The sequence below is a fragment of the Tyto alba genome, unplaced genomic scaffold (genome assembly GCF_018691265.1).
Source record: "Tyto alba isolate M040663 unplaced genomic scaffold, T.alba_DEE_v4.0 Super-Scaffold_6, whole genome shotgun sequence".
NCBI classification, from domain to species: Eukaryota; Metazoa; Chordata; class Aves; order Strigiformes; family Tytonidae; genus Tyto; species Tyto alba.
The window spans coordinates 16,210,456-16,235,950 of NW_024881327.1; the positions used below are offsets into that span (position 1 = coordinate 16,210,456).

A 25,495-nucleotide genomic window follows, 5' to 3' on the forward strand; every position below is an offset into this window, starting at 1 on the left:
GTGTGTGCGCTATTTTTCTTCAGTTTTAAGTTTTGTTTCTAAACAGCTTAAGAGTTTCTTTTCCTTTATTTCCACAGAGGGGGTTTCGTTTCCGATACGTATGTGAAGGGCCTTCACATGGTGGACTTCCTGGTGCTTCTAGTGAAAAGAACAAAAAATCATACCCTCAGGTCAAAGTAAGTACATAAATCATTAACTTTGCAAAACGAATGTGTCGTATGTATGGTATAGGACCTTACTGAATTAGCAGCAGAGATTTGTATGAAGTTACTCAAGGCTGACTGCATTTCAATCCCAACTTTCAAAATATAATTGATTTTTAAAAGGAAGTTGTCTTCAGATTTGTGGAGTTATTTTGGCACCGTGTTTATCTGCCAGCAGTTGAGCAGTAAGCTTTCCTGCACCTATCACCTTGCTGCCCTCATACAGACTAATGGAGCTCTCCCTTAAGGTGCAGGTTTAGCATAAAGCAAGGCCTGAGCTACTCAATTACTCTGTTTCTAGCATACTGCAGAGCATGAGTCTGGTCAGCTATTTCACTTCACCTTAAGATATTTGCCAAGTTTTCCTTCTTTTTCTGTTCATGTTACTCCTAATTCAATATCTCTGGGATGCTCAGTTCTTAAGGACTTCCTTTAAAGTCAACAAAAAACTTCTAATTTTGATAGGAGCAGCATAATGTTCAGGTGTTTGCTCAACGTTTCTGAGGCTTTTTTCCTTGGAAAAAAATTCAGGGATGCTAATCAAAGAAACATTCTGTGCTAGTACAATATTAAGGTTATAACAGTGGTGATTAATCATTCTGGGATTAGTGAACTGTCTTTGCCTATGGTTCTTGCAGGAAATTCCTTTTCCATGGGAGTGGGGAAAAGATACCCTGTCTTTTCAGTATTTTTTAAACTGAATGAAAGTCTTGGTATTTCACTACCTCTTTGAACTAGTGCACTAGAGGTTGTCTCATGAGGAGTGGAGTTAATGTATTTTAATTGTGGTGTTATCTCTTACCCTCTCCTTTAGGGAGAGGGTAGGGGAGAGTGGCAAGCAGTCAGCCTCTGGTGTGTGCCACTCCTCAGCTTTCCCTGCAGTATGCCTGTAGTTCTTCTGCAGTTCCTGAGAAAGGCTGGAGTTTGGAACAGTTACATCTCTGTAATGAATCAGTATGAGCATGACTCAGTGGAAAATAATCGGCATTGGCTGAGATAGCCTAGGGTGTTAGTCTTGGGAATTAAGAGGCTGGGAAAGCTGATTTCATATAGCCTTGTAAAACTCCTATGAAAAATTACTAGCCCGGGCAAAGGATCTACTTGCTTTTCCCTTTCCTATCGTGACAGTATAATGGTGAAACAATGAATGAAATTTCACTGGTATGTTCAGATGTAAAATAATTTACCTCAGTTGAGCCAGATCTTTGGATTCCAATCCAATCTGTATTGGTAATAATAATACAAATCCTACTTAATTAAAATGTGATACGTCACCCAATAGCATGACTAGGACATACGCAGTGAGCTACACAGGAAATGGAATTTCTCTGTGAGTAAACTAGAAAGCAAAACGTTCTTTGGCTTTCCATCAATCCTTCTGTTTTCATTGATCATCAGATTTTAATTTCATCCAAAGCTTTCCCCCCAACGTGTGTCCCTTCCCCTCCCTCCCTCTCGTTCCTGCTGTGTACATCTGGTTTTTTTCTAGTACAAATCCCCACATGGCAACACCTGCTGGGAGAGGCTGGCAAGGGAACACAACAAGTAAATTCCTCAAGGCCATTGCTTGTTAGTGCCTGTTCTTGATTCAAGTGGTGCCAGTAAAGACAGAAGTGTTTCACACCTTTTCCTGTAAGTCTCTTCTGTGTTTTGTCAAAGGGTGCTCACCTTGTCATAAATGAGGTGAGCACAATTGAAGATTGCTACTTTTTGTTGTGTTGGGGGTTTTTGTTTTGGATTTTTCTTTGGTTTTGTTTGTGGTTTTTTTTTGTTTTTGTGTTTTTGGTTTTTTTTTAACCCTTGTGTCAAGGCTTTCACCATAAAACCTCCATTAGTTGATCACAGTGCTGTGAAAGGACAGTAGGGTGAGCTTTGGCTATATTGTAAAAAGGAGGTTTGGTTTTGTGACAGACCTTTAAACCTTGGCCATGGTTTGATCAGTGCAGCTCACATTGGGATCTCTCTTCTGCTTGGCCAACTCTGCACAGAAAGTTGGTGTAATTTACCAGTAGCTACCAGGGGTTGTCCTGAAAATAGACGTCTTCAGTGCACAAAAAAGCATTGAGGTGTCCCTGCTCCCTTTTCCTAGGATTATGGGTTGAAGGCCAAAATAAAACACATTTATCTGACCTCTTGCATAATGTGGACTGTTCAACTTCACCCTTTTTCTTTTTTCCTGCACCCAGTCCCTAACCTGTAGCTGAGCTGGAACACATCAAGATACATCTTTCATATAAAGGCCGAAGTGCTGTAGACTTACGCGATGTCTCTAAGCAAGATGTTTTGGTAGTTAATTGCATATTTAGCCACCTCCTTTATAGTATATTAGGAGATGGTGTAAGTCAGGAGTTGGTGTAGCAGTTCTGCAATGCCAGTCTTTACATTTATGACAAATCTCTGCTGGCCAGCAAGGTGGAATTGATTTAAAACCTCTTGTTTTAACAGCACAATCATGACAGATGGAGTCTAGAGAACTGTAATATTTTTCTGTAATATCAAAGATTGAATTAATGAATCTTTATGGCTTATGGAATTACTCCTTTTGTTTAACGCTCTCTTTGCTAACAGTAATCCTAATACCATGTACAAAACATCTTACATTTTCAGAGGATTTTGTATAACTTTACGTGTGGTTATGGAGACCTGAGAAGTTGTGGATACTGAACATGTTATAATGAAGTTACGTATCATGACAAGTTTCATGATTACAGTAGAAAGCTCCCTAAAATTCTGCACTTAAATTTAATTTTCATTTGATTAGCGGAACTAACACAGTGCTGGAAAATTTAGCAGTCTAGAACAGTTGAAATCAGAGCTCCTGAGCTGCTTATTCATCATTAGCTTTTTGTCCAGGAGAAAAAAAACAATCAATAGTCTAAGAAGAAAGAAGATAACTGGATTGTCTAATATTGTCACCAGCTTACTTAACTATCGACATTTTTTATTCATAATTTCCTTGGGTTTATGTATTTGAAAAGCTGTGAGAACACTTTAAGCGGAAAATTTCCACTGGCCTTCTTGCACGCTTACCACGTGTGTCCTGATCTTGCATACTGATGTTAGTGTAGGCATATTCACGTTTTACACTGAAGTACTTGATCCAGTTTTGGGTGTGAAAAGAATTTGCTGAAAATAGTGGTGCGAAGGAAATGTCCTGAGTTTCATCTCCTTAAGGGCGAATCTGCGTGGGTGGCTGCAAACTCAAGTTGCCTATTCTCTGTGAATTGGATGGAAATCAGCTCCAGCCCAGAGGCTGAGTAACCCATTGCTCAGAGCTGTGCCCGAGCCAGCGAGCACCATCTCTCTGCCGAAGAGTTTGGACATTGTGCAGTTCAGTTTGCCAATCCAAGCCTCCTGCCCGTTAGGCAGCCCTGAACCCAGGCACCCGAACAGGAGAATTGCCCATCCAGTCTTGTCCTGGGGCTATCCTAAATTATACCTCGACTGGGAGATAAGCGTTCTTATTGAAATCGGGGATTTCAGCACATACTTCAAGTTCAGGAGGGGAATTTATGGAAGGTTAGTCAAGTTACTTGGTTTTATGAGCCGCCTTAGTGAAGGAAGCAGCATACTTGCTGTTTTTTCTGCCACGGGAATGCAGTTGTAGAGTGATAGATTACCAGTTACAAATTCATTTAACAGCTGAATTAAGGAATAAACATGAGGCAAGAATAAGCAGACTTTTTGTTATACATCTTTACCCCTCTTAAAAACCTGTACTGAACCAAGTTCAGCCAAACCTAAATTCGGTGAGATTTGTGCTTTTTACTGTGATGGTTAATTTGTCTGAATATGGGGCACTGAGTCCTTTTAGTTGGGCTCCTAAAGCAGGGCACCTAACTTCATATTTTTGGCATGAGAGTGACTTCATTTTCTGAGGATCAGAAGATCTTCAGCTCCTTTGGGTTTAAATTACTTTACATTGCTTATTCTTAGACCTGTAAGTAAGTATTCAGTTGCCTAAGTGATTTGTACCACTTCTGAAATACTTTGTCTCAAACTAGCAACTGGAAAAAAAAAATATACTGCTCTGTGAAAACATACTGCTTATAAAGAGTGAGTGATGCCTCATCTGTGAAACACTTTGTATGTGCGTAGTGAGGACAGCACTGTGCACTCTGAAGGTTGGGCAGGATTGGGGCTATAGTTGCTATAACGAAGTGATTAGAAAGAGAAATAGGTACTTTTGTAGTTACTAGCTTTGTAGATTTGACATGGTCTTTTCCATCATTTGCTTTCTGTTGTTGACCAGTTGGTTTCACTTCTTGCTTCTAAGAGTAACTGGAAAAAACATACTTGAAGTAGGAAAACGTTCTTATAAAGTTTTTGTAAAGTTTCAGAAACTAGAAAAAAATGGGCTGGGGTCTGGACTGCAGGAGGATGTGAAATAACTGAAAAAACTTTAAACTCTTGTTTTGAAATTGACTCAATTTTGAGTTCACAGGGTCCTTTTAATCTCTCAGACAAATCTCTCTCAAACAGAAACAGCAGATAAATGTGAGCCTGCAGCATTTTAACTTTATCAGATTAGATCAATTGAATGCTGCTTCAGTACAGGATGTAATCAAGTATTACAGCTATGTTCTTCCCAGGAACTCCTTATTTTCTTTTTTCCCCCCTATCTTTAATTTGACATTCAGTAGCTATTTTTTTCAGATCATGGCTCTGATTTTGAGCAGTACAGCACCCACGTGCTATCTCCCTCTTACATTAAGTATACGCTTTTGTGGCAACACCATAATCCTTAGGTTTCTATAGATAGTCAACATTGTAATACACTGTCTCCCTTTCAATGTCTTTGACAGTGCTTTTTAAGATCTTATGTAAAATGTGATAGTTATTTGTATAGCTTAGTGCCAGAATACATTTTAAGTCATTCTGAAATTGTGATGTCAATGATTCAAAGACACTGAAAAATTATTTCAGAGTTTATGGTACGTAAGGATATTTAAGAACTGAATCTATTCTGCGGGGCACCAAGATAACCTGGATGTCTCAAAATCAAGTAGGAAAGTCTGTCTGTAGAAAATACAGGTAGGAAGCAGTTCAGGGACATTCTGTAGCCTTTGCAGCATAGGACATCAGATTGAACGACAAAAAATAGTCCTTTCTTGCCTTATGACCTACATAGGGTATTACGTTTTAAGGACTCTTGTTTTTCCCCTGAGAGAGACTACAAAGATCATGCTGAGCTGAGTAACAGAGGGAGATTGCAATCTGGTTACTACTGCAGTTATATGTTCTGCTTTCAGACGCTGGAAAGTCCTTGACGTGCAGCAGTTCTACCTACAGTTTCACTGTGGTTTCTACAGCTGATGAAGGATTGTCTTGGACTTTTCTGATGTGATACTAGAACATGCATGTTACTCATAATGAATAAAATGTTATAGATGTGCTGGGAACTTTACATCAGGGAAAGACTTGTCTGGTGAGGGATAAAATGAAAATAATTTTTTGAAAGCCTTCCATCGCTAAAAGTTAATTTTAGTAGTGGTGGTGACATGTAGCACCAAATACAGTCATTTTTATTTTCAGATGACTCTGTGTAAGTTACACAGGGATCCCTGCATTTTCTCACTGCTGGTAAATGGAGGAGATGGTGAAGCACTGATCGATTATTCTGCATCTCTCTATTGTTTCAGTCCAGGAGAGATTACAGTTTGGAAACTGGAGGGAAGCATGAGTACCCAGTATTTTGTATCATAGAAACTGGTGCTTGTAAAATGCACGTTAGTATTGTACAATTAACAATGAGGCAGTGAGTAATGAGAGGACTTCTGCACACCTGTTCCTCCTGGAACTGCTTTTTCATAGTTGGGATTTTTTTTGTTTTTAGCAGTGAATAGGAAGACGGGGAGGGCACACGCTGTACGTATGCAGAGTGTTTCAGCTATGATGGAATGGGTTCAAGAGAGGGGTTAACTGGAGTGAAGGAAGCCAGCAGGACTTAATAATGTGGTAAAATCATGGCAATCCCTGGTTATCAGCATTTTATCAACAATATAACCTTAAGTATTCAGTTCATCACTGATTCATCACTTTAATGTTTATCATGATCCTTTAATACCTTGGTTGATTAGATCTGTAAGCTGCTGTAACACAAAGAACTTCGCCCAAGGCAAATTACAAGAAAAATTAGAGGAGGAGGGAAAAAACCCCAACATTGATAAAAGGGTTAATTAAGTGAATTGGAAAGGAAGGTCATGTTTGCTTTTTTAAAAGTGCGGTAATTTTATATTCAGCATAATTTGAGTGGTGCGTAACTGGTAACTGACTTGAAGAGTATTACTTGTAAGGAAGGGGAAAAAAAAAGTTCTAAATAATATATGGAAAGCAAGTAACTTACCAATATGGTATGTTATTAGTAATTTTAGGTTTGGTAAATGTATGGTGATTAGAAACTATAACAGGGAAAAAAAGCTTTATAGTTCTCCGGAGTTGGCTATACTAAGGCACCCAGTTTATCATAGTTCCAGTCCTGCAAAATCTTAAGTGGGGATGTAGCATATATCCTCATGTACACTTAAGGGAAATTTTTACTGGACTGGGTAATATGTGTTGATGTAGCATACTGAACTAACAGAATACCTATGAATATAGAATTAATTCACGTTAAAATCTCTGTCTGAAGAGTCGTTGTAACGAGGCCAAAATGTTTTAAAACAATCATAATATCTAAAAATAATTTCTTAAAGTGTTTTCAAATTGGGCAAAATAGTGCAGGGATTTTTGTTAAATACATACATTTTCTGTATGCTTTTTAACATGTAACGATGTTTATTCTGAATTCAGTGTACTAATTGAAATCTAAGGAGAGCAATGTGGAGTAACTGGCCAGAATGTAAAATGAGATTCATGATTGGGGAAACAGAAGGTTGCTTTCCTTTAGCTCTGTTTTTTATTTCTTAATTTGTTTGGTCACCACTCCTGCCATTTGTATGTTGAGTTTAATTACAAAAAAAGCGTTGGCTCTTCTTTTTAATAATCTGGTACAGTTAGTAATTTGTATTTCATGAGGAAATACATACACATTTCTCCTATATAAGCTCAATTGTACTTAGCTGACAGAAAATGCTCAACTGGAATCATTACTTGTTCTATTTAAAAAACAACCAACCAACCAACCCCACATTTTTTAATATTTATTTACAGATCTGCAATTATGTTGGACCTGCAAAAGTAATCGTCCAGTTAGTTACTAATGGGAAATACGTCCACTTGCATGCTCACAGCTTGGTGGGTAAATTTTGTGAAGACGGAGTATGCACGGTTAATGCGGGACCTAAAGATATGGTTGTAGGGTAAGTCTGTTAACTCATTTGTAAAGCTGGGCTAAGGGAGAGAGAATCAAGTGTAAACACTGCAAGAAGCAATACAAAAATGCTACTAAGAGGCAGCTGAGTGAAGCACTAGTCTTCATGCTCTGGTCTGTGTTTTGTTTGTATCTCAAACAGAAAAATAAATAGAGTTTCTGTTTACCTTTGTAGAATTTGCCCTACGCAAGCTAAATAGGTTTAAGCAAATAATTTTCACTTAGAACTTGCAGAGTTTCAATCTCTTGGTGTGCAGCCCAAATTTGTATTGTAAGCCCATCTTTAAAATGTAAGTCATTTCAGTCAAAGGGAAGGGACTGTAAAATTACTGAAGGAGAAGCTTTTGTTACTGTTTTGATCAATACTTTACTTTTGCTGAAGTCTGCCAGTAGGAATATAGTGAAGAGAAAGGCGTTAAGAAAATAGGGTTAGTAAATTTGAAATTAATGCAAGACACGTATAAACATGAAAATACTAAATGAGTCAAAGTTTTTAAGTTTAAAGCAGTAATATTGCAGTGAAATTGTAGTTGGTCTGTTCTTGTTTAATTTAAAAGAGTAATTGTTTGTATCAGTAAATGCAGCTGAGGCTCCTGTCTACATTTTCAGCCTTAGATCAGGTTTCATGCTGGCTATGAGTTTTAATTCTGTGATCTCAAGAATGTCTTTGTTGGTGAAGAAGATGAAGTTTAAAAAGCTGAGAAGGTTGGGAGAGAGAGATTCTTTTAAACTGTAACTTTTGATGTCCAAGCCCAGTGCTCTAACTTTACCAAGCACAACAATTTAAATAGCTTTATTTGAAATGCTCCTTTTCATCTTGAAAAGTTTGGCTCATTTCCTAACCTGTCTTGTTTTTCATCAGATGTTTAGAAACAGCTTTCCTATCCTCAATTGACCCACATGAAAATTGAGTTATTGTCTTGTTTTCATACTTCTAGATCTAATTGATTTTTAAATGTGCCAGGAGATTTTTACAAAAGCAGATCTTGTATTATGGAAGTTTTCATTCCAATAAATACCTGAAGTGTTTTGCTGAATGTCCAGAGCCTTGTTTAAAACATTTCCTTTGAAAAATGTTGCACTGTTTTTAGCTTCTTAGCTTGCTTTCCAAATCATTTTGAACGGATGGAGCTTATTCTGAGCAGTTGCTCTGCATGACAGCCATATAGAATGACATATTAATGCTGTTGCCAAACAGCAAACGAAGTGTGACAACCAGGTTTTCAAATGCTTTGTAAGTTGCTTCCACAGTGTAAGTTGAAAACCTAATAGATTACTACTTACACTATGGAAAAATCCAGTGTACCCATATGATTGCTGCAATGTATGGTGCACATTTTACATGTTTTGTAACCTTGGCTGAATTTTTCTTGCTGGAAAATCTGCCCTCGAGTTGACAGGGCCTAAGTGAGCCTATAGAATCCTTCCGTTGACTTAAGTTGTGTAGCTGCCTCTGGTGAGAGAGAGACTGCCTGCATAGATCATTAAGAAATACTTCCCTCAATCAAAATCTGACAGGTTTGCAAATCTTGGAATACTTCATGTCACAAAGAAGAAAGTGTTTGAAACTCTGGAAACACGTATGATAGATGCTTGCAAAAAGGGATACAACCCAGGACTCCTGGTACATCCTGAACTTGGCTATCTGCAGGCAGAAGGATGTGGAGACAGACAGCTAACTGGTATGTAGAAACGATGGCCTGGTTTTGATAGGTCTTTTACTAAAAGCAGGCTTAACTTCTGAAAACACAGATGCTTAGCCAGAAAAAGGCCTTGGGTAGGAGAACAGGCTATGACTATGTGCTTTAAGAGGTGGCGTGGTTTTGCCGTGTTTTAGGGAATCTGAAAGACAGAGTCTGTGCTTTCCACACACACGTGAGAATGGAGCAGCTTCCTTCCATAGCTGCCCGTGTGCACCTCTGCACCTGTATTTCATTGCTCTTATCCTTTTTAATAAGCTGATAAATAGAGTCTTTTTGCATTATTGCCACAAGGCATGATATCCTTAAGTAACTTAGGGACCTTCTTTTGAGAATATTGTTTCATTCTTCTGCATTTCACCTATATCCCTGTAAAACCTGTGGTCTGTGTTGCTTTCAGGCACTGTATAGAGGGGCCAGCCTTCTCGTTATCACCCTGGTGCCGGGTATTCCAATGTCCTTGGTGGCAGCCTGTGTCCTCTTTGCAACCTTTATAAACTGAGAGCAGAAAATTGTAATTATCTGTATGTCTCTTAATTACATAACTTATCTTAAATAACATCTGATGCACAGACTGCAAGATGAATGCAGTATATCGTGAATAGCTGCTCCTCTCAGCTTAAAAAGAGAGAAGCCAAGGGATACTAAATTAAAAAGAAAACATTTCCTTGCTATAAGTGCCTTTTGAGGGTAATGTTTGGAAAATGCTCTCTCTGTTTTGTTAGGGGTTCCCTACCCCTTGTGTTAATTCCTCTGTCTACTTACTGGTTCCAGAACGAGAAAGAGAAATTATTCGTCAGGCAGCAGTACAGCAGACTAAAGAAATGGATCTCAGCGTGGTGCGTCTCATGTTTACAGCCTTTCTCCCTGACAGTAATGGTAGTTTCACACGGAAACTTGATCCTGTTATATCAGATGCAATATATGACAGCAGTAAGTATATTTGGCTTTAATTACTTTTTTAATAAGGGGTAAGCTTTTATACATACAAAAATGATATGTAGATATTGCTATACGGAAACTTATCTAGTCCTTCTGCTTGCCTGTTATTTGATCAATAACAAAGTAGCCCATGGATAATTGTCCCCATGTCAATCCAAGTACACATGATATTGGTCTGGTTTTAATAGATGGTGGTGTAAGCCATAAAGGAAGATTTTATTTTGCTGTTAGCATGTTTAATCTTGCCACTTTTATTATGAGGATTTTGTAAATTCTTGTTATATTCATAAGAAATGCTTGAATTTTGCAGTATTTTCAGCTGCTTTCTGTGACAAAACCTTGTCACACGAGATCTGAGAAAAAAATTACTTTGCTTCCATCTTTGAGTCAGTTTTGCTGGTCATCTGCTTGTCCTTGTTTTGTGAGGCTAACACAGTCAGAGTTCCCAATCCATTTCCTTTAGACTCATCAGTATCTTGTATACTTATATTACATCCCTCTACTTGTCTGTTTTCTAAGTGAATCTTTTCACTTCATGTTTTCCCTCGTGCTTTTTGGTTATACTTGCTCATCTTACCTGAATGCTTTCTGCTGCCTGAGTTTTCCTCCCTGTAGCTGTGGATTACCATGTTCCTGATAGTCATTCTGTAATGACTCAGAAAAAGTACCATTTTTTTTCTTTGTGCAACAGTCATGTCTATATCATCGCTCTTCAAGGACGAAGGCTAGATGAAAAGGTGTTAAATGCAGCTGTTCTAATACAGCCTGTTGATTGCAGAATGTAGTGATGTAGCCCAGCCATTTTGCATATATTCACTGAGTGAAAAGAAGTGATGTCTGCTGTTCTTATGGCACACACAACCTGCATTTTCTGGATGAGAAAACACAATCTTTTCATCTGGAGGTTGAGGTGGTTTACTATGCAGTGTCTTTAAGGAATCTTGATTTTCATTAGAAACAATTACAGATTCCATTTGTTTTTATCACTCTGTCTCACACCTGCATAATGATAGAGAGCACTTGTAAAGCAAAGTGGAGGAAAAGGACAAAGCATCAACAGGGGTGTACAGTATGCATCTAGCCATACGTAGAAAAAAAATTGAAGTTACCATATCATTCTGAATCTGACCATCAAAATTTTGACTGCAGCTAAGGAGATGACTAGAGGTGAAATTTTGTACGCATGTTTCTGCTGTTTTAAGTTGATACATAGCTGAACTCCCAAGGTGAATTCTTTGTTATTAATTCCAAAATAATTTTCTCAGTGTTTGGTATTTTTCTAATGCTTTTAATTGACACCATTCAAGCCTCTTCCACGGAACAGAGACAACTTGTGGTAGCGTAACTGTCTGTCACAGCTGCTTTTACTTATCAGATGATAGTTCTGTCTTGAGGATCTGTAGGTGTCCATCAATGCCTCTCTTAAAATCTGTGAAGGTGGGCTGCTTTTATCATGGTCCATTATGTTGGCCAAGGACTGACAGTGCTTTCAAGTCAATGTAAAGCAAAGCATTGCATATTGCACTGAAATAGTGAGATGCAGGGAACAGCTCTCAGGAGTGTCACCCTGTCGAGAAAACAGGGAGGCCAAAATTACATTCTCTTGTAATGCACTCTTGTCATACGGTTAGTACTAATGCGGAGTGCTGGATGTCGTTCACTGCTGTGCCACTTTACTGGTGCAGCACTTGTGCTGGAATGACCAGGGCCTTGTTTTATAGTTCACGGTTCAGTCAAAGCTTAGAGGACACAAGATTATGCCTTTCAGATGAAAAACTGTTGATTTATTCATGTTTCAAAAAGCACAGACAAATTTAGGTAGGTTGTGTTGGAGGTTTGTCTTTCAGTTGTGTGTCATGCTTGGGGTTTTTTTGAAGTCTAAAATTGTTACGAAGGTAAGCGGTTTTTTTTTTTTAATCTTTCAATAGAAGCTCCCAATGCCTCCAACTTAAAAATCGTAAGAATGGACAGAACAGCAGGGTGTGTAACAGGAGGGGAAGAGATTTACCTTCTCTGTGACAAGGTTCAGAAAGGTAAGAGTCCCTGGTGTGCCTCCCTACACTCCGGTATTCAGCTGGCATACACACGAAGCCTGCTGTGCTGTCAGTGTTCTCCCGCTCTGATAGCGCAGCAGGATTTGTAAGCACTCGGCCTTTCTGGAAGTCAGGCCAGCAGTCCAGAAAATGAATAATTCAAAACCAGGTGATTGCAAAGCAAATTCAGCTTGAGTTGCCTCCACAGAGACCATGCGATCGTCTCTTCTCCAATTTTTGCTCTTGCCCATGTTCTAGGTTTTTTATAGGTGGTGGGTCCTGGGTGATGTTTGGCTCCATTAACTAACACCTGCTCTGAGTTTCTAAAGTTATTATTAAATTCTTGATTATAAAGAGTAAGTATGAGCATTCTCTGTTAACCACCAATGGGAACTGAACGTGTTCAGCAGCGCTGCGAGTAACTTCATTTTTATGTATATGCTAATGGTGGAGATTACTTGGTGTGAACAGATACTTCTCACAGTCTCATTTTAGTAATCCCCGTGCATGGCTATGAACATGTCAGGATTGGGCAATGTGGATTTGGATGTTTTGTTTTCGGGTGGGAAGATAACGGTTAATGTGGTTGGTTGTAGTATTTGGGCTGAACTAAAAAGATAAAAATGGGAGTGAGGGAAATCCTTTGGATTTTTCAGCCATAGGTAATACCTGGGACTCCCTGGTGTAGACTGTTTGGTGGAGCGGGTGCCCCGTTCTCACCTGGTTGGAATCAGTCCCTGCACATGCTAAAATCCCACTGACATTTTTGGTAAATACAGGCTGTCCTTTTCCACCTCTCATTCCTGCAAATGTTGTTCTTCCACGTAGGGAAGAGAGAGGGCTTTGGGGGCATTTAGGGGCTTTGAAAACACTGCTGAGTTTCAGTAGTGTATATACCCTCTGCTGTCAGAAGGACTGAGATGAAACATAATTCTTCTACACTAAATAAATAAATAAATGCCTGGCTCGGTGGAAGCCCTAAGGTGGGGTTTCCCCTCAGCCGGATTGGGGTTTCCCCTGACCTCACTGCTCTCAGAAACCTCCTGCCTGAAGGAACTTGAGCGTGCAGGACAGCAGGCCTGGAAGTGGTAGTTCACAGTCTGGAGACTAGCAGGTGGTGGGCCAGAGGAAGTCTGTCTGCTCCAAAAGCCTGTCCTGCCTCAGTCACCCTAAGAGAGAATAGGCTTTTTCTAGATTTTTCTTACCAGGAGTGCTGGAGGAGGAGTATGCTGGTGTGGTATTTCCCAGCTTCTCCCCAAAATATAAATAAATAAATACAAAGAGAACGAAATAAAATTTGTTCAGAGGAGCAGAAGCCAAATCTCCTGTTTCTGGCCCGTGCTGTTCTGGGGGAGTGAGGGATCACTGCTGACACGCTGCTCGCTCACACCCTTGCCATCTCTGAACTGCAGCTCCAGAGTGGCACTCTGCCAGCAGCAAGCGGAACTTGAACTGTGGCACTTCAGGTTTTGCTACAGTTTTTTGAACTGAAACTGTTGGAGGAGAGAGGGTGGTTTCTACGTTTCGCGCTTCAAGTTCTCCACTCCCTACATGTTTGTTCCAAATAAAGCTCCTCTGGAATGTTTTATCGCCCTAGAATAGGAAGAGGTAGTGAACCTAGTTCTCATTTTACTGCTCAGTAAATAGAGAGCAATTTCAGTGAAGTCATTAAAATTAGGCTGATGTAAAATTGATGTAACAAAAGGGTTACTTCTGATGGTTTCCTAAAATGGATAAAGATAATTCACATATTATTCATGTCATACTATCGTCCAGCCAAAACGTAACTGTTTTGATTTTTATCTGAAATAAACTTAGCCAAAGGTTAAACAAATGCACAAGCATCCCAAAGGTTAAACAAATGCACAAATGTCCCAAAGACTGTTTCTTTCACTCTTTGCAGATGATATTCAAATACGTTTCTATGAAGAGGATGAGAATGGAGGTATGTGGGAAGGCTTTGGAGACTTTTCTCCTACAGATGTACATAGACAGGTAAGTAACAGAGCATTTATCATTTGTAAATGATTTTCTCATCTCTGTAAATGTAGGATTATGTTATAATCAGTAAATTAGGGGAAAGCATCTGTATCCCATATTAACATCTTCTTTTGTTGGTTACTTCCTAATAATAATACAATCTTAACTGTTCTTTGAAGATGTACGACAGGTTAGGAATACAGTGAGAGGAAACTGGGAGACAGACCCATTGCTTTAACATGCACCAGTGTAAGTTGGGATAGCTCTCGGAGCTCCTGTGAACACACTGAAAAAGCCACAGAATAGATGCTGAATGATGAGGGGACAGACAGTGCGGTACTCACGTACGTGATATGGTGATACTTTGCATGGCAGTTCTGCCTTTCCCAGGAGGCTTTAGGACTCAAAAGTGCAGCTGAAAACTAAAATGGAAATTTATTGCTGGAGCAGCCTTTTGCAAAGAATTTTGCCTCCCAAGCTGTGAACCAACTCCTACAAAATAACACAAATGTAAAAGCGAGGTTAGCAAAGCCCATACTCCATGATAGACGGTGCTTATCATTGTTTTCTTCACAGTTTGCTATTGTGTTCAAAACACCCAAGTATCGAGATGTCAATATCACAAAGCCAGCATCTGTATTTGTACAACTGCGTCGGAAATCTGACCTGGAAACAAGTGAACCAAAGCCTTTTCTCTACTATCCGGAAATCAAAGGTAATTTATTAAACCTGGTTTTAGATATCTGAAACAGAAACTGCAGGATCCCTAAGGAATGCTTTTAATAAGATAGGATTTGTTGGATGAGGGATTGTTTTTATATTCGTTATTTTTAGAAAATAGGATAATTCCTTCCTTGTTTTGTGCAGAATATGAAAAGTGGTAGCTCCCTAATGGGTGTGGAGGATTTTTTTGTTGTACTGGTAGGCAGTAAGTCTGTGAGTCTTCTCCTCACGAGGCTTGCTCCCTGCAGGTTTCCTATATGCACACATGCCTGTCCATACAGCAGATGGCACTCTCTTCCTCCGAGTTTCTGCAGAATAATATCTGAGGACATTTTATTGTCAGTATTTTCAGATGAAACCTTAAACCAAAGACTGGTTGGTATCTGGTGGAAAAAGTGTGTATTTTGCAGTTCTCTCCTTTTACCATCATGCCTCACAATTTCACTTATGTTTTTGAATTTTCCAATTGCCTGTATTAGTCAAGTAAGCTCAAGACGCTTTGTGAGAGCAGGGGAAGTGTGGTTTCAATCTCTCTTGTTAAAATGTTTGTCATTTAGTAGAATAGTTGGCGTCCAACCTGCTTCCTAAGTTGTTGGTGAAAAGAAGTTTAAACTAGCAAATCTGTGCCCTTTGAAGTCTGCATTTGAAGTGTTTGACATGAATGGCAGCAGCAATCATGGGTTTAAATATCAATAATGTTAATGATATGGAAATGCCTTGAGGCTCAAGTCAGAATTGGTGTTTCATTGTACTAAACCAGTAATGTTCCTGCTTAACAGTTTGCCTGCCTGCAGGTTTTTAAGTGCCTAACTTAGAGTTGTGTTGAAATTGGTAACGGTTTCAGGCATCCATTGCACAAATGTTACGGAAAGTGAAGTGTACAGTTGCAGAGCAAAATTGCCAGATTTGAAGCAAACATCTCTTATGTGCCTCTTAACAATGTTGAATGAATTTTACTCCGTTATGTGCGTTTTTTGATTCCCTACACAACCTAATCATGAAATTACCATTTAGGGACTGTTTTTTTTCCCTTGTTGCAAGTGTTCACACAAACTTAGACACATGTATGTGGATTTTTTGTTTGTTTCTCTGACTAGATTGCTCTATAGAGTTTTCTCTCCTCGTCAGTGTGAGTATGCCTGGTGTGTGCATGCATACTTACAGATCATGTATGCCTGGAAATAATGCACTTGCACCTTTCAGTATACTGTTTCGTGTACTCGGCTATCTCATTTGATGCACTGACTGATGTGCCTGTGCATGAAATTTCTTTTTGTTGTATGGCTGTTGAAAACTACTAGATCATCTATTGAACGAAGTTCAACAGTTCTACTGGATTTTAACCCCTATAATGTTCATATTCCTATTTTTGTAGCTCTTGTCGTGACATTTTCACTTTCCCCAGTCACTGGGATACTTCTTTTAAATCTTTGTGTTTTGCTTTCCAGGGGGGCTAAGTATTATTTTGTACTTACACTATAAAATATTTAGGCTTTTTTTCTACTGTGGCTTAGCATGGTTTGACAGTATTATGACCTGCCTGAAAATAAGCTATCTTTAATCTGGTGGCTTTTCTGATGTTTTAAGTAAATCATTTCAAGCAAACATTGTTTTCACCGTTTCTTGCCATCCTTACCCTTAAACCAAAGCTCAGAGGGCACTGCAGGTACTCTGCACTGTTGGAAATCAAAGTGCCATGTGACTCGCTGACCCTTCGATAAGGGTCCATTTCTGAAGTAGATTTCCTTAGTAGAAGAGCCTGCGCTTATACTCCCCAAAGGCAATTTTTCTTGAGCAAGCTTGTGGTTTGGGGCACTTGTGCTGGTTTAGGAGTTGGCTTAGACAGAGAAGAATTTGGGGACCACTGATTTCCAGGCCTCTGAGTACGTGGGACACGTTCGAAGGGAACTCTGAGCCCCCTAAGACATCTCTGCATGTTTCCCTCCCAGTCTGAGCACAAGGCACCTGACATCACTGAAGAGACCATGCAGGCCCGAGCGATGCTGATGGTCTGGCCGGAGACTTGGTGCTAGCTTGTTTCTCACAGGAATTTTCACTGCTCCAATACATGCAGAGTTGTTCTGTTGTTTGGAGCTAGAAGAGAGTTGACTCTTCTACAGCACTCTGCATTTTCCTTTATAAGCCAGTAAACTTTAGTAATGCTTTCTGTATGCACATCCTGTTCTGTGCATGGCCACCAGTAAGCGTGACTCCTTATCCCGCCTATTCCTTCTAACCCAGACAAAGAAGAAGTGCAAAGGAAACGACAGAAGCTCATGCCAAACTTCTCTGATGGCTATGGTGGAGGCAGTGGCGCAGGAGGCGGTGGCATGTATGGAGGGGGAGGTGGCGGTGCTGGCTCTGGTAAGGCAGCAGTTTGGGGTGAAGAGGGGAAGAGGTGCTACTTTGAGAGCAGGACAGATGTTGATTCTGATCTTTAAAACGTGATGAGGATTTAATTGTTTTCTAGGTAGATAAGACCTGACTCTCCCGTTCTTGTACCAGTGTTACTCATTTCAGTCAAGCATCTCCTTGTTTTCTAAATATTTCATCAGCTCCTTTGCTTTCCTCCTTGGATATAAGGCTCCTGGTTAATGCTAATTTTTTTTTTCTCCTCTTCCTTGAAGAGGATAACACCTTTCTAGTTGAGGGAGTCTGAGTCAGGAATCCATCATACCTCAGCTTTGTTGCTTCCTAGGGCCTTGGAGGCACTGAAATTCATGAGACAGCTCAGCTAAGTACCATCTTGGATGCTTAAAATTAAACAGTTCTTAATTATTTTCAGGACCAGCAGTGGAATTTGTCAAATCAACCCTGTTAGTGCAAAGAACTATGAAAAAAATTGAAATACTATTTAGTAAATTTTCTACTGTGCTCTATCTGTTGAAGCCAGAGCATACCTGAGATGCAGGATCATAAGAGCATTGTTTTGATTCTTACAGCAGAGCATTAAAAACCTGTAGATCAGCAAATGTCATCTGAACTACAATACCTTTGCAACCCTTTTTTTTTATAGAGCAGGGAGCAGAACAGCAGTTTTCAAATTGTTACATGTGTTGCTAACAGCATATCTATAACGTAACACCAGAATACAGGTCTGTTGTAATCCCGAAGATTCGTGAAGTCTCAGTTGAGTTTTAGATGAAGCATATTAGTGATATTACACTTTTGTGGTCTTGTGGATGGTGGGATAGAGTGTGTTACTAGCCAACCATCCAGAATTTCTTTGAATTTTTGAAGGGGTGGGGAGAATTTGCCTTCAGTCTGGAAAATTTATTTTAATCAGATGGAGTAAAGTCAAAGGTGTGTAGAAAACAAAATTTAAGTTCTTTAGGTTCAGTGTTCTTCCACATGGTGTGTTCATTGCTTTAGGGTGTAATTCTATTAATTGTTAATCTTCTTCCTTTCTTTAGGGTTCAGTTACCCTTCATATGGATACTCGGCTTTTGGAGGAGTGCATTTCCATCCCGGCACAACAAAGTCCAATGCTGGAATGAAACATGGTAACAGTAAAAATTTGGTTCTTGCAGCAGTTGAATTGAATTTGACCATCTTTATTTGCTTCCACAGTATCAGCTGAAGTGTCATGCAGGTCTAAATAAGCATGCTGGGGGAGGCCTTGGTTTTCTTCCCTAGAATCAGCCTCTTTTCTAGAACCTCTGGCAACAGAGGGTTTTGTGTAGGTTATACTGCCCTGCTTATCTTTAATTCTCTCCAAGTCTGCCTTAAAAGACGTGTGCATGCTCCTTTGCTAACTCCTAAGAAGCAGTCACCAAAACCCCTCCATGTGCTTCTATGGTCAGTGTAAGTTTAAAGCAGCAGCCCTTTCTCTTGCTTGAACGTGCTGGTTACAGGTGACCCAAGGACCAGCCCAAAGGTGTCTGCCTTTGTTGCCACAGTCTGGAACTACACAGTAGCCCAGAGAGGTAATGTAAAAGTCAGTGAAAAAGACCGAGTTAATAAGAAGGGCATTCTTGGCTTCCTAAAACAGGGAAGTAATTTCAAATCCACGTTGTCAAATACTCTGTAGTTATTTCCAGTCTCAGGGATGAATTTACTATCAGAAAAATTCAAGTAAATCTGAATAACTCTGCTAGGTTTCCTGGGAACACTTCAGACTTGCATTCTTGTACCACAAAAAGAGATGTATGTCTGTTTTTTATATAAAACTTTATCCTTAAAGCAGAGGCCATCAGAAACATCACATTGCTTTAGAGCAAGTTAAATTGCTATGACTGTCCATGTGCATTGGCATCTGGGGTATTACGATCAATGAGTGTTTAATGATAACACCTATATGTAAATTTCTGTATTGAGTTCTTTACGGTTTGATTTTTGGCTAGCTGAGCAAGCTTTATCACTTGCATAAAAAACCAACAGTATTGGACACTAATGATGCTAATTTTTGTTTGAAGGACTGTCAAATAGCACAGCTGAACAAGATGGGAAGAGCTCTGATAAACAAAGTGAGAAATGGGACATGAAACATGATGTGAAAGTGGAAACTATAGAGAGGAATGAGTGCAGAACCTCTTGTGATGATGAGGAGAAGGAGGATGATGCTGATTCCTATAAAACTGAAGTAACTGAAGCAGATTGCAGGTGGCAGGGTGAGTGAACAAGCAAATGCGTTTAGTGATCGAACTGCAGTGTGGGCAAAGCTGCTGTTAGAGGCTTGGAAACTCCATAAACGTTTGCTTGCTGTTTTCCAAATATGCTAATGCCTCCTGGAGGAAAGAGGAGGAATTCCATTCCTCTCAAATCTAAGGTCCCTCCTCATACGTAGTTCTGTAGATAATCTTCCACCTTGGTACCGCCACTGGGCAACAGAGCTTCTGATTGTCATGCGAGGGGAAGGGATAACTTAGCCCCCTGCACACGTTTAATGTGGCTTTGTAATAAACCTGTATGAGGAACACTGAAAGCAGGGAAGGTGCATGGAATCTAATTCGGTGGTTGACCTGGCTTTTGATAGTTGATAAGCTTTAATGGATGAGTAAACGGATGTTGGCGTGACTGTTGCAGTAGTTCTTCCCTGCAATTCTGCTGTTAAATGACATGCGAAGTAGCACACTAAAGGTTTGGATTTAAAATGTAAATGTATCTGTTCCCGTGTGACAAATACACAGCAAAATAACACTGTTGGGTAGCAAAGTCTTACACATCAAACAAAAGGGGAGGAAGGCAAGAGTAGTCAGTAGAAGTGGTTTAGCAGCAGAGTTGTAAAATATATGAAGACTACAAATCATCCTGTCACAGACGGTACGACTTCCTCTTCCTGGATTGTTTTTTAAGAGTTAATGATCACTTTTTTAAAGGATTTGAGCAATCATGCTTCTCATAAAATTAAGAAGACAACAGTTGGACTAGAGAGACATGGTAGTGATAGGAACTGAGCAGGAAGGAATTTTTTGTTCTTGGCCTTTACCAAACGCAGTGTGAGCTAGACCACTTGTATTGCTCCCTCCTTGGTCAGGGAGAGGGCACTTTATCTTCTGTGGATCAGCCCTGTGGGGCACTTGCTGTTAACAGCACTAGAAATTGTGGCTTGGGAAACCAGAGTCGTGTAGAAGATGGGCTGCAGTCATAAAAACTTCCAAGATGTAGCTTCTTGTGATCTGAGAAAAGCTGAAGAACTTGCTCTTTGCAGGTCTGGTTGTGATAAATTCCGTGACTGATTCAGAGAGCAAAATCTTCTGCTGATATGTGAAGAAATAATAATGTCCATGTAGCAGTCACCAAGGAGGGGCCTGAAATGTTGACCTGGTTTCTGAGTAGCGAACACTGTAGGCAGAAGTTGGCTGTTTCTTTTCTTTATCAATTATAATGGCATGAAAAGAGGCAATGTGAAGCTCCAGGTTATATGAAGAATAGATGCAGAACAGGCTCCATGAAATAGCTGCTGCAGGTTAGAACTTTTGGGTATTAGATTAAAAGATGCTATCTTGTAGTATTTTGAAGAGTATTTTTCCTGTGTGCTTGATAGGGGAAACCAGGGAGATTCAGCATCCAGTGTTTTAGTCCTTGGAATTCTCTATAATGAGAAAAGGCTGAATTACTTAACACCCTTTACCCTGGATACGTATCCATTTAATAATACTATTATTAAATGCATCCATTTAATGCTATTATTTAGTGTTAAGAGGTAAATAGCAAATATCAATGTATCAGCCTGGGCATATAGTACAGGAACTACAGGGATGTTCTGGTTAGATCAGTAAGCTTCATGGACAGCTGAGTAAGTCTTTGGCTTACAGAAATGGTGCATTCATGTTCATCAGGGATACCCTCCTGACTCAGTCTGAAGGCCTGGTTTTCTGTAGCTGGAAATCCTGGGTATTCTTTCCCCATGTGTGCTTTAAATGACAAAGTCTGGTTTACGTGTTTGCTCTTAGTAATTTCCAACCTTACAGGGTTTTATAGAAACACGAAACTGTTCAAAATACAGGCTGGTTTCAGATGATACTGCTTCCCAGAATGACAACTGCGGTTTGAAAGTTCATCGGTTTCATTTTTGTTAGTTTCTTGCTGATACAGAACCACAAAGGTATTGACAGAGCAGCTAGAGTGACTTTTTTTTCCACAAGTTAGTTTTATTTCCTCCCCTTTCTCCCTTTTGCCTCTCCACCATGACAAATTCTGCTTTTTGAAGTCTCAGTGGTTGTACATTTTATAAATCTAAAATCAGGATACTACAAATACGAAGCACTGTAAACACTGGAATGTTTTAATCGGGGGAACAGACTCTTTGTGCTGCTGCTGCTTTAAAGCAGAAGAGCCTCTGCATGGTTTGAGTTGGAGAGGGTGCGCAAAGCCCTGCATTTATTCCATAGCTTTTCTGCGAGTTTCTGTGACTTGACAAGTCACTTTGGCTTCTTGTGCCTCAGCTTCCCCAAGTCTAAACTACTCAGAACTGCATGAGAGGTTCTTTTAAGTGCTATTTATGGACACAAGTCCTTAGATTTCACTTGTATCTAAGCACATCCAAATTCCTGCTCCTTTTGTCTCGTTACACACAAGTGCACATCAGTGCAATTAATTTGGTGCCACTCAAACTAAAGGTAGCTTCCAGGGTTTGACTATTCTCAGGATTTCTGCTGCCTTGAATGCTCAGCATGCACCTGGTTTTTCTTCCAGGGGACTCATTCCTTCTCTCCTTACCTCTCAGGAGTAATTAGCAACCTGGCCCAGTGAATCAGTAAATAATGGTTGGTGGCCTGCACTTCATAGTTCTTTGGCAGCACAACTGCCTGTCAAAAGAAGGTGGTGTTGCGAGGAAGACAGCTGAACTGACAAAGACAAAACTTTGTGTTGCAGATGGTCTGTTCCTGGAGAAGGCCCTGCAGCTTGCCAGGCGTCACTGCAATGCGCTCTTTGATTACGCTGTAACTGGAGATGTGAAGATGCTGTTGGCTGTTCAGCGCCATCTCACTGTTGTCCAGGATGATAATGGAGACAAGTAAGTTGGCCTGTACTTACTGGGTTGAAAGTCATGTTTTTGGTGGCAGAATGGCGTAGTCAGTTTGCTGTGTCCCCTGCGGGTGCCCACCCTGGATTGGAGCACTGCTCTAATGAGAGAAGTGTTGTTCTCCCTTGTGCTGTTTGGAAGAGGTACGGGTGCAATTTGGACATTTTTGTTGCATTTGCAGAAAAGTCACTCACACCACGAAGTTCGCAGGTCCAGTATCAGAAAGTAGTCTGGTCATTGAGGGTATGTTGAGCTTGTTTATCTTTTTTTTACTTAAAATCTTGACTGACCGTGAATGCATGCTTGCATCACGAGACACAGTTGATGGGGATCCTCAGCTTTGCGCTGGAGGAGAGTTCCGTACAAGTCCTTAAGTCTTCACAGGAAGCTTTAAATTACAGATGCACTGGGAGATGTAGAAATCATAGCTGGAGGGTCTGTGCTGCTTTTCTCCCACTGACACCAGGTTCTACCCAGAGGACAGCATTTTGCTCTTGCTTACATCTGTGCTATGCTGTTGTCTTCCAAGAGATTGCACAGATGTTTGTGGCAGACTTGACTGCTAATACTTGCTTATCAGTTCTTCAGTAATGTGAGCTGGAGTAGAAATCCATTTTGTTCCTCTACAGTTATGCAGATTGTGTGGGACTCGAGTGAAATGCAGTAAGGAACCAATGATGAGTAGTTATTTAAAAGCAAATTCAGCGGAAGTGGATCTGAACACATGCAAAGATAATCTCTTGAATAAGCAAGTGACATTATCACATCCTCACTTTTTAGCTGACAGGCTTTGAGCAGGCCCTGTGCAATCACTTATGTTCCCTTAAATTGCAGTATTTTGTACAGTAGAAGCCATAGAAGCCTTAATGTGTCTGGCTAGATGGAAAATTACAAGTGACTGAGACATGCTGTCCCACTGTCGATTGCTCCAGGAGAGGCTACTACTTTCACTCCACTTTCAGTGAAAATAGCTCTCAGATTACTGATAAACAGCATGTACTAAGGACTCCAAAATCAGAGATAGCTACTTTACTTCCTTTTCTTTCCAATTGGCAACCTAGTGCCTGCTTTGAGGAAAGCAGGAATATGAACGAGGCAGGAGCTAGCAACAAAATTTGCTAGTATTTTGGACAATACAGTGTCTGTGTTTTTTCAAAATAAAACAAAAAAAAAAAAAAAAAAGGGAGGTGGGGGGGCAGGTAGAGGAGTATTGAGCAAGTAGGACCTGCATTTAAATATCAATAAGGTGCCGGTCAGATTTGGACTTGCAGGGCATTTAAACAAAGTCAGCGTGCTTTTCAGAATGATGGTAGATAGTTGTTTTTCTTCCTGGATTAAGAAGTACCTGTTAAGTATGTGAGGCTCAAACTCATGTTGCCTTTTTTCTTGGATGGATTTTAGTCTAAATTTACATCTAAATTACTCTGCAGCTTTTCAACAAAACAAAGTTTTGGTGATTGTCTTCCAGCTCTCTTACAGGAGCTGTTCAAAAAAAAAAAAAGTCAAAACTCATAAATCAATTTCCCTTATTTTCACTAATCAATAAAATTATATGGCAAAAAATTAAGGTTTTTGCTTAAGCCTTTAAAGAAATGTTGCTGTCCACAGTTTTGCTCATCTTTCATCAAAGTAATGCGTAGGGAATGCAAACACCTTTCTTGGGACCCTATGTTGTGTTTTCTGGCTTTGAGACAAAATACGTTAATCTGTGATTAGTGGATATTTACAGTGGACACTCAGTAACACCAGCTGTCACTGCATTTATGCCAGTACCACCGTGCTCCATGACGGCGCTCTGCCTCCACGGCAGTGCTGAAATGCATTTCCTGATGTAGGACTGTTTGAGAAATGGAATTGACTTGGCCCTTTCATGGTCTAGTCAGCATGTCTTTACAGCATCACATGTAGTGGCAGGGTAAAATTAAAATACTTGCTACACGAAAGAGAACTAAAGGCAGTAGAAGAGCAAATTTGGTTCTGAAGTGAGATATGGAAATAAAATGTCAGCATGATACAGCATCATAAGAAGCATCTACCAGAGAGCAGAGGAACAGCTCTTACGGTAGTGATGGGACTCTTTGAACAGCACAGGAAAGTGCCATGGAGCTGCCTATGGCAGTGTCCAGAACCAATAAAACAAGCCCTTTGAGGATGAGTTTGGTTTAGAAATCATTTTTTTTTTCCCCTTTTGAAAATATCTTCTGGTTTTGAGTGCTCCTCAGTCTCAATTTCAAGATGACTCTACGCCCCGAAGGGCAAGGAGCTGCTTTTTTATTTTTCTGATGTGAGTAGAGATCTGAGTATATTCAGGTATTTCTGGAGCAGCATAACAAACACACCCCGTGTCCTGTGTTGATACTGTGTGTCAACAGCAATATGCTAAAAAGATGAGCCTAGAAGCTGGCCAGCATCTGTTAAGGGAGAGATTGGCAAGATACCTTTGAAAACAAAGGTTGTGACTTTGAAATGAAGTCTCCAGGGAACAAGGGGACTCAAGCTTTGTTGGAGAGGGGTGATGGGATTCACAACCTGTTTTTTTCCTGGTGGTGTTTTGCAAGTACAGCCCCTCTGGCAGGTGGCGAAGGACCTGTCACTGGGAAGGAGCACGGGAAAGGCCGCTGCATTAACCCTGTAGAAGTGGTGAAGCTTCTTGCTATGTAGAGTCACTCAACATGTCCCAAAACAGGTTTTTCCTTTGTCATGACGGACGTCTCTGGCCACTGCTGCAAATCCTGTGGCTGTTAGTCACCGGGCCTGAGTCCTTAGTCATTTTTCTGTTTGAAAACCAAGAAAAGAAAAACCCACAGATCTGGGGAAACCCCCAAGGGAAAATCTGCTTTGGTGGCAGAGAGGCCTGTGGAAATTCTGAAGGAAGGTTTTCACAGTAAGAGGGGTTCATGTGCTGCATAATTCAAAACATGAAAAAAAAAAAACAAAAAAACAAAACAGCAAATAATCAGGGGATTCCAGCAAGTTCCAGAAGAATTATTTTGTGCTACAAAGTTTGTATTTATTAGACTAGTAGTTAAGTTATGCTCAGGACCAGCAAAAGCCATCCTGAATCTGCTTTTGTGATTGAAGGGTTAAACAGTTACCTTCTGTCTAGCTTTTTTTTAATGTTGGGATTCATTTTA

At 40.1% G+C, this 25,495-nt stretch overlaps 1 protein-coding gene across 4 annotated transcripts in view; it reads left to right on the forward strand.

Moving 5' to 3' along the window:
- Positions 1-25,495, forward strand: part of NFKB1 (nuclear factor kappa B subunit 1) — a 59,706-nt gene that overhangs the window by 24,334 nt on the left and 9,877 nt on the right. For 2 of the 4 annotated variants that reach the window (XM_042808178.1, XM_042808179.1), the window contains exons 5-15: positions 78-176; positions 7,356-7,504; positions 9,034-9,197; positions 9,990-10,148; positions 12,086-12,190; positions 14,094-14,185; positions 14,747-14,885; positions 17,135-17,257; positions 18,307-18,396; positions 19,309-19,503; positions 22,211-22,352. In XM_042808178.1, the coding sequence (XP_042664112.1) occupies positions 78-176; positions 7,356-7,504; positions 9,034-9,197; positions 9,990-10,148; positions 12,086-12,190; positions 14,094-14,185; positions 14,747-14,885; positions 17,135-17,257; positions 18,307-18,396; positions 19,309-19,503; positions 22,211-22,352 (1,457 nt within the window). Of the gene's footprint in view, positions 1-77; positions 177-1,757; positions 1,836-7,355; positions 7,505-9,033; positions 9,198-9,989; positions 10,149-12,085; positions 12,191-14,093; positions 14,186-14,746; positions 14,886-17,134; positions 17,258-18,306; positions 18,397-19,308; positions 19,504-22,210; positions 22,353-25,495 lie in introns of those variants that run through there. The other 2 variants (XM_042808181.1, XM_042808180.1) reach the window with 2 other exon arrangements.